At 43.1% G+C, this 7827-nt stretch overlaps 1 protein-coding gene across 5 annotated transcripts in view; it reads right to left on the reverse strand.

Annotated features, from left to right (window-relative positions):
- Window positions 1–7644, reverse strand: part of TULP3 (TUB like protein 3) — a 68727-nt gene extending 61083 nt beyond the window's left edge. For 2 of the 5 annotated variants that reach the window (XM_032349117.1, XM_032349116.1), the window contains exon 1: window positions 7073–7204. In XM_032349117.1, the coding sequence (XP_032205008.1) occupies window positions 7073–7113 (41 nt within the window). In that variant the 5' untranslated portion in view covers window positions 7114–7204. Of the gene's footprint in view, window positions 1–7072; window positions 7205–7586 lie in introns of those variants that run through there. The other 3 variants (XM_032349120.1, XM_032349118.1, XM_032349119.1) reach the window with 3 other exon arrangements.
- Window positions 7645–7827: the final 183 nt, after the last annotated feature.

The following is a 7827-nucleotide window of genomic DNA, read 5'->3' on the forward strand; positions in this document are numbered from 1 at the left end:
AAAGAAAAACTAATAAATTGGACTATATCAAAATAAAATACATCTGCACTTCAAAAGGCACCATTGAGAAAGTGCAAAGGCAACCTACCGACAGAGACAGTATCTATAAATCATTTCTCTGATAGGGAATTGTACCAGAAGACTTATAAAGAACTTATAAAGAACTCTTACAACTAAGTAATAAAATGGCAACCCAAAACAATTACAATGCAAAGTAAATGAATGGATATTTCTCTAAAAATATAGGAATAATCAATAAGCATATAACAAAGCTCAATTATTCATCATTAAGGGAATGCAAATCAAAAGCACAGTGAGATGCTATTTCACATCACATTCACATTGAGACTATGATCAAAAAGGCAGACAATAACAAGTAATGGCGAGGAGGTAGAGAAAGGAAGCCCAGCACCTGGCTGCAGGGAATGTAAAATGTTGCAGCCATTTTGGAAAACAAGCCTGCTGTTCCTCAAGTTGTAAGATACAAGAGTGACCATATGGCCCAGTAACTCCACTTAGGTATATATGCAAAAGAAATGAAAATATATGTGCACACAAAGACCTGGATACTAATGTCCGCAGCAGCATTATTAAAAATAGCCAAAAAGTGGAACAACTTAGCATGCTAACCTGCACCACTGACCACACACACTCCAGCAGTCAGCAGTCTGGAACTGCACTACTATGGTATTTCAACAAGTCTGCCAAGAATCTTTTCAGTCAGGATGCCCATTCATTTGGTATTTTTAGGTAGCAGAATTTCTAAGCCAGTGAGTGGATTCTGAAGAAACCCATGAGAGGAGTTGGTTAGTTGTATATAGTGAAAAGGAGTCATCAGGTTTCACCGTCTGGACTGATTCTGGTGTCATAAGTGGGCAATAGCTATTACTAAAGTAATTTCCTCTAAGTCAACTGACAAACAGAGTTACTTTGTCCCAGTCCCAAATGTCAGTCCTAGAAGGCTATGTTTTCACATGCACTGAGATGCCAAGAACACCTCTGGCTAGCTCAGAACGCTGCTCCTGGGAAAAGGCATAGGAAGATCAAATTAGAACTGCCAGAAAAGACTCCTTTGAAACCTATCCTTCTTCATCTGAGGACAAATGTTAGTATTCTAGGCTCAGCCCTTTTCTACTTGAATGACTGCCACAATCTGCAACTAACTTAATTGAAGCCAGGGAATGAAAATCCATTTCCCAAGAGGTCCATTTAGTGGGTCTATTTCTTTTCTTCAGAAAGAAGGAGAAATTGTTTGCGGGGAGAGAGGCAATGAGAAGGAAAAGTTGGTAACTGATTGAATCATTCATTTGGCCCCAAATAATGCAGCAAGAAAAATTAGAGTGAAACCCTCTTCATTTGCATGTTCCACAGAGTAAAAGCAAAAACATTCTTTTGAATGAACCAAACAGAAAGGTTATTTTAAATGTATAATTTGAGTCAGAAGTCAAAGAATTCATTTCTTCTGGATGTAAAATGAATGTTACTCAGAATCTAAGTTCATTCTGCCTTTTGCCTGATTCTCCTTTCCTCAGGGTTACATTTCTCTCTTCAGGAATATTTCTTACTCTCCTTCTAGTTCTTGGATAAAGATGAAAGTGCATTTGTTTGCCTAACAATACCAAGGAAATATTTCCACTCCCTTTCCATTGGATGAAATTAATACTTCACTAAAATGTCTGATTTCTTCAACTGCTCATGCTAAAAACAATTAGAATGTAATCAGTACCCACTGTCATCATTTATTTGTAAAAATGGCATCCAGAATATTTGGAATAGATATTTTGATAATACATGATCAGGGGGTGGGGGGCGGAAGTGGAGACTAGAAATCAAAAGCCTGGATTTTACTTCTGAATTTTACTTTTGACTGCATCACTTACTTGTCATGTGACCTTAGGTATATCATATCCTTTCTCATTCTTAACTTCCCCATCTATAACATGAAGATCACAATACCAGCCCTGCTTTCTTCGGATGTATGAAGCTCAAGAGAGATCAAATTAGTGACATGCTATGAGGGCAGCAAAGGATACTCAAACGTAAGCCTTATTACTGAACATTTTATCTTGACAGATATTCCCTTTCCTTTTTTTTAAAGATGTATGTATGTATTTATTTGACAGAGAGAAAGAGAGAGAGAGAGATCACAAGTGGGCAGAGAGGCAGGCGGGGTGGGGGGGGGTGGGGAAACAGGCTCCCCTCGGAGCAGAGCCCAACATGGGTCTCGATCCCAGGACCCTGAGATCATGACCTGAGCCAAAGGCAGAGGCCCAACCCACTGACCCACCCAGGCGCCCCTCAGATTTTGCCTTTCTTTCTTTTTTTTTTTTTTTTTAGATTTTCCCTTTTAAAACAGCACAGCTTAAGACCTTTACTCAGCCAAAAATAAATAAATAAACAAACTCCTCTCTACCTTATCTATAGTTCATATGGCATTGCCATAACAAAATTATACTGTTCCTTTTTTGTTTTTTTTAAGATTTTTATTTATTTATTTGACAGAGAGAGACAGAGCGAGAGAGGGAACACAAGCAGGGGGAGTGGGAGAGGGAGAACCAGCAGCCCCCTCCACCCACTGAGTAGGAAGCCCGATGCGGAGCTCAATCCCAGGACCGCGGGATCATGACATGAGCCAAAGGCAGACGCTAATGACTGAGTCACCCAGGCCCCCTACACTGTCTCAATAGTGAAACAAGTCAATTATCTATCAAATTGGTTGCATTCTAGAGGCACCTGGGTGGCTCAGTGGGTTAAGGTTCTGGTCATGATCTCAGGGTCCTGAGATGGAGCCCTCCAAGGGGCTCCCTGCTCAGCAGGAGCCTGCTTCCACCCCCTGCCCTCTGCCTGCCTCTCTGCCTACTTGTGATCTGTCTGTCAAATAGATAAACAAAATCTTAAAAGAAAAATTGGTTGCATTCTAAAACCTAAAATCAAAGGCAAACTACAGATGTACTGAAGTTTTTTCCTGAAACACTGAATACCAAGATTTATTCTTCTAGGAGCCTGTCTGAAAAATAATACTTGTTTTCTTCTTACGGTCTTATTTTCTTTTTTTTTTTCTTTTTTTCTTTTTTTAAAGATTTTATTTATTTATTTGACAGAGAGAAATCACAAGTAGGCAGAGAGGCAGGCAGAGAGAGAGGAAGGGAAGCAGGCTCCCCGCTGAGCAGAGAGCCCAATGTGGGACTCGATCCCAGGACCCTGAGATCATGACCTAAGCCGAAGGCAGCGGCTTAACCCACTGAGCCACCCAGGCGTCCCTTACGGTCTTATTTTCTATACTTTAATTACCACAGGAAAAATTTTCCAGGAACTATAGTTTGTATTCTAAAAACACCTCGTCAATGATGAAAGTAGACAGTAGGGTTAAAAGTGTTCTATTTTACCCTAAAATTTAAAATCATCAACTTTAGGAGGGGGAAAGGAAAATTTATAGATTATTTAACACAATATCTTTGGAAGGTCCCCTAGGATGTCCATCAATGAATGAACAAGGTGAATGGAGACAGAAAGACATATTTTTCACTGAATATTATTTTGTATCTTTTGAAATTTGAGCCATGCATTATTTTAAAATATATATGTCATTTTATAAATTTGTTATAAATCTCTGAGGGAATCCAAAGAAGCCCTCATTTTCCAGAGGAGAAAACTAAAGCCAAAAAAGTAGAGGAGCTGGGGCACCTGGGTGGCTCAGTGGGTTAAAGCCTCTGCCTTCGGCTCAGGTCATGATCCCCGGGTCCTGGGATCGAGCCCCGCATTGGGCTCTCTGCCCAGCAGGGAGCCTGCTTCCTCCTCTCTCTCTCTCTCTCTCTCTCTCTCTCTCTCTCTCTGCCTGCCTCTGCCTACTTGTGATCTCTGTCTGTCAAATAAATAATAAATAATATCTTAAAAAAAAAAAGTATATGAGCTGCTCAAATCACACTGCCAGAGAGTAAAAAAGCTGGGACTAGAACTCAGGAACCCAGTAGAAGTTTCCAGTGTCTCCCACAATGGCATGTGGTAAAACAGCAAATGCCATCTTATAAACAATAAAAGTATTACTATAACCCTCTTCAGAACCATGGTCTTCCAGGGGTTCTGTGACTCACATGACACAGTACTCATCATTTATGTTTTTGCAGAAGTTCTAAGGCAGCGAGACAGAGATGGCAATCCTCATTATCAAGCCCTCATGACAGGTATTAAAATGAGTAAATAAAGACAGCACATCAATCAGCATGTGGCCATGGCGTCTTCCTCAAGCAGGCCAGGAAAATTTTGCAGCCTTCATTATTTCTGACAGTAAGGACATCTGATGAGGCAGAATAAATTTAGCAGAACAAAGAGCTTATTTCTAGTGAATGGATTTGGAGGAGATAAAGCAAAAGCAGAGCACAGGAAATTCTAGTTTGAAAGAAGCCATAATAATTCCACTCTTCTCAAACAGGAGAACGAAAGGAATGATCAAGGCCCCTTCTTGTCCCAAAGTCCTCAAATACGGAGAAGCAAGGCAACTTCAACTCTGCCTCCGAGTAATTCAAGCATATATTTCCCCTTAGTAAGAACAAATGTTAGCATCTTCTTTCAATGGGCACAGATGCAGGAAAAACAGCAGAGTTTCCATAGGAAAGAATAAGCGAAGTCAGAAATGAAAACTATTCCAAAAAATGTCTGAGTCTGTCTGCTTGGAACAGAAGGGTCTCAGAAAAAATAAAATTTACTGCAGAGGATTAGTCTCTCCTTTCTAGGTCTGCATTTGGAGAAATACATGCAAGTCTGATGTTATTAGGAGCTTTTAATATCTGCCAAACATATTGCAGTCATGGATTAGTTATTCTGATTATATTTAAGCACTGGGTAAGTCTATTTGCCAACAATTAGTTGACCTGATGAACCATTCAAAAAAGAGAAAGGGGCACACCTGGCTGGTGCAGAAGGTAAAGTGGCTGACCCTTGGATTTTGGCTCAGGTCACGTAGTCTCAGTCCAGGGATCCAACTCAGTGGGAAGTCTACTTCAGGATTCTCTCCCTCTGCCCCTCCCCGTGCTCACTCACTCTCGCATGCACATACACTCTCTAAAATAAATAAATCTTCAAAAAGAGAGAACGTGAGAGAGGATAACAAGCCTGGACAATACATAACCTCCAGCTACTATGCCTGTTTTTATTCCTAATGAGAAAGCATGGATAAACCACAGGCTAGAACATTCTTAGTCAACTGGGTCACAAGGTCACATCACATGGAGAAATCTCTCACCGTACCTTCAATTCTCTATCAGGGACAAAGGCCAGAGAAAGCTCAAGTTCTAGCACTAGCCAGGCATGGTCATCTCCAGGGAATCTATAATACAAAATGCCTCGCTTCAACAAAGGTCCTGAGAGTGATGTTTCAAATTCCATCCCCAATTTTCACCCGCTATTTCAGAAATAGGAAAAATAATTGAAGTTTGTTAGTAATTTTTCCACTTCATTGAAATCTTCCTCATGGTAAACAATCAAAGGAAACATGGTAAAATTTAAAGGAAAAAAATCACAGGAAACTTAAAAGTCAGATATTATACTTCACATCGAAAGGTATTAATACCAAAAACTGTATCAATGTATTTCACCAAAAACATTAAACATGCAACCTGAAGCCAAAATAGAAGAGACATTTCCACTCCTCAGCAACAACTGAGTTAAACAGTCATAGAAACGGCACTTAATATTACCTAGGGCAATAGAAACATTAAGTGACTCACGCTCTCCTTTGATGTTAATTTTTAAACTAAAGAGCTGTTTTCTTTGCAAAGAAAAAGAGGGGAAAACTTTAAAATCATCCCTTTAAACTTCAGATCCAATAGATTAAAAGCCACTTTGCCTCCTGGTCTCAGTTTCAAAGTCAATTCCTCACCCCACCCCCCCAAAAATCACGAGTCATATATCAAATACCTGGTACCCAAGAAATTTATTGCCATAAATTCATTCAATTAATTTACTGAATGACCACACTGAACATACACCATCTGAATTCAACAAAGACGCTGAATTTTATCTTCGTCTTCCTAGCATTTCCATGGTTATACTGGTAAACGTCGGTTATTTTCTCTCAATTTGAGAAAAAGAAAGTGCAGAGAACAAATCTTTCAGATAGCAGCTATCACATAAATAAAATATGATGAAAGGGGAAAACAGGGGTTCTCTATGCCCAACACCTCCTTGTGACGTTTTTAAATTGTTTAGAATCGTCTAAATATCTACTAATCTAAATATCAGACTAAATCCTTACATGCTACATCTTTATTTGCCATGGTAATGGCATAAAAAGCGGGGAATACTGTTGGCGTGTATGAGTTCAATTCTCCGACAAGGCCGAAGTTTGAAACCAATGAATTCATGCCGCTCCCCCTTAACTTTCCATTAACCTAGCTAACAAGAAATTGACAGACTGAGATTTCGGATTGTTTTATTTCCCAGACTCTCCCTCTGGCGGAGGCAGGAAAGAGGGGCGCAAACAAGGGGTATGGTACACTGCAAATAAGACGAACAATCCTAAATAAAAGACAATCACTATGAAGCAGATAGAAGCGAAAGATTAGTTTCGCACTTTCAGCCCTCGGACTCCGTTCCAGAATTCAGCACCGCCTGCCAAAAGCAATGGCATTAGAGCAAATGATTAAATACCACCCACAACCTTCCGCCTCAACACCCCCGGGAAGGACTTCATCCACCTCAGTTATGATCCTGCCGGGCAGTGCGTGAGGAGCAGGGCTAACGCATTTTGAGTAAGCGAGGCCCACAGAGAGCAAGACGAGCTCATAACGAGCTCATAACGAAAACTCCAAGAGTTTCCCAAGCAGGGACCTGAACACAAAGTCCCCGCTCTCGGTGCGGGCTGCAGAGCCTCTGCTTCCTACCGCTCACCGGGAAAAAGGGATCCCTCCACCGCGGAGCGGGGGGCCCAAAACTCGCCTCCCGCCGCCAAATCCGTCCCTCCCTCCCCGACCCGAGACCACCACCCTCTCTTCAGAGCTCCCAGAGAGGACCGTCATGGTCTCACTCAGTCCTTCCGCCCCGCTCGAGACGAGACCAGCCACCACCCCTCTCGGACCTGTCCCCGCGGGGTCCGAGCCGGCAGCGCGACGCCTCCATCCCCGCGGCTCAGGAAGTGGCAACCAAGTCCAGAACCCCCGACGCCCCTGCTAGGGTGGCAAGCCTGGCAGGAAGCCGGGCACCGCCCCCTGGCAACCGCACCCCGCACTGTTGCCTCTGCCTATTGGTCCTCGTGCGCACCGCTCGTATCTCATTGGCTATTGCTGCCGCCCGGCGATGCGGGAGGGTTTCTAGGGGGCGGAGGCGCCGGGAGTTAAAGGCGCCTGCGCTCGAACTCTGGTGACGCGCTGGGTAAAGCTGGGTTCCCCGAGCGCTTCTCCCGGATGGGGTGGAGGGCGGAGGGATGTGTCCGCGTCAGTCGCGGTGGCTCCCAGCGGGGTGGAAGTCAGTTTGTCGGAGGAGCGGCCCATCCCCCTAACCGCCACCCACTGAGCAGCCTCCCCGAGTCGCCGCCGTTTGTACCCAGAGACCACCCACAGCGCTCTCTGGAAGTCTGTAATGTTAGAACTCACTCATAGACCTTTGCCGGCGCCCTCACAGTCCGGGCCCTCCCGACACCAGAGCCTTCCGGGAAGCACACTTGCACCCTCTACAGCAGTCATTGCCGTTGAATGCATCTTTCATAGTTATCTGGTATCGCATTCCAACTGCACAAAATTCCTTCCGCCTTCCCTACTCCAGCCCAAGCCTTTACAGCATTGCTGGATCAATTCTACAGATTTTAAGAACCTTTCCCGTTTACCTCTCTGTGGA

Source organism: Mustela erminea, chromosome 6 (assembly GCF_009829155.1).
Source record: "Mustela erminea isolate mMusErm1 chromosome 6, mMusErm1.Pri, whole genome shotgun sequence".
NCBI classification, from domain to species: domain Eukaryota; kingdom Metazoa; phylum Chordata; class Mammalia; order Carnivora; family Mustelidae; genus Mustela; species Mustela erminea.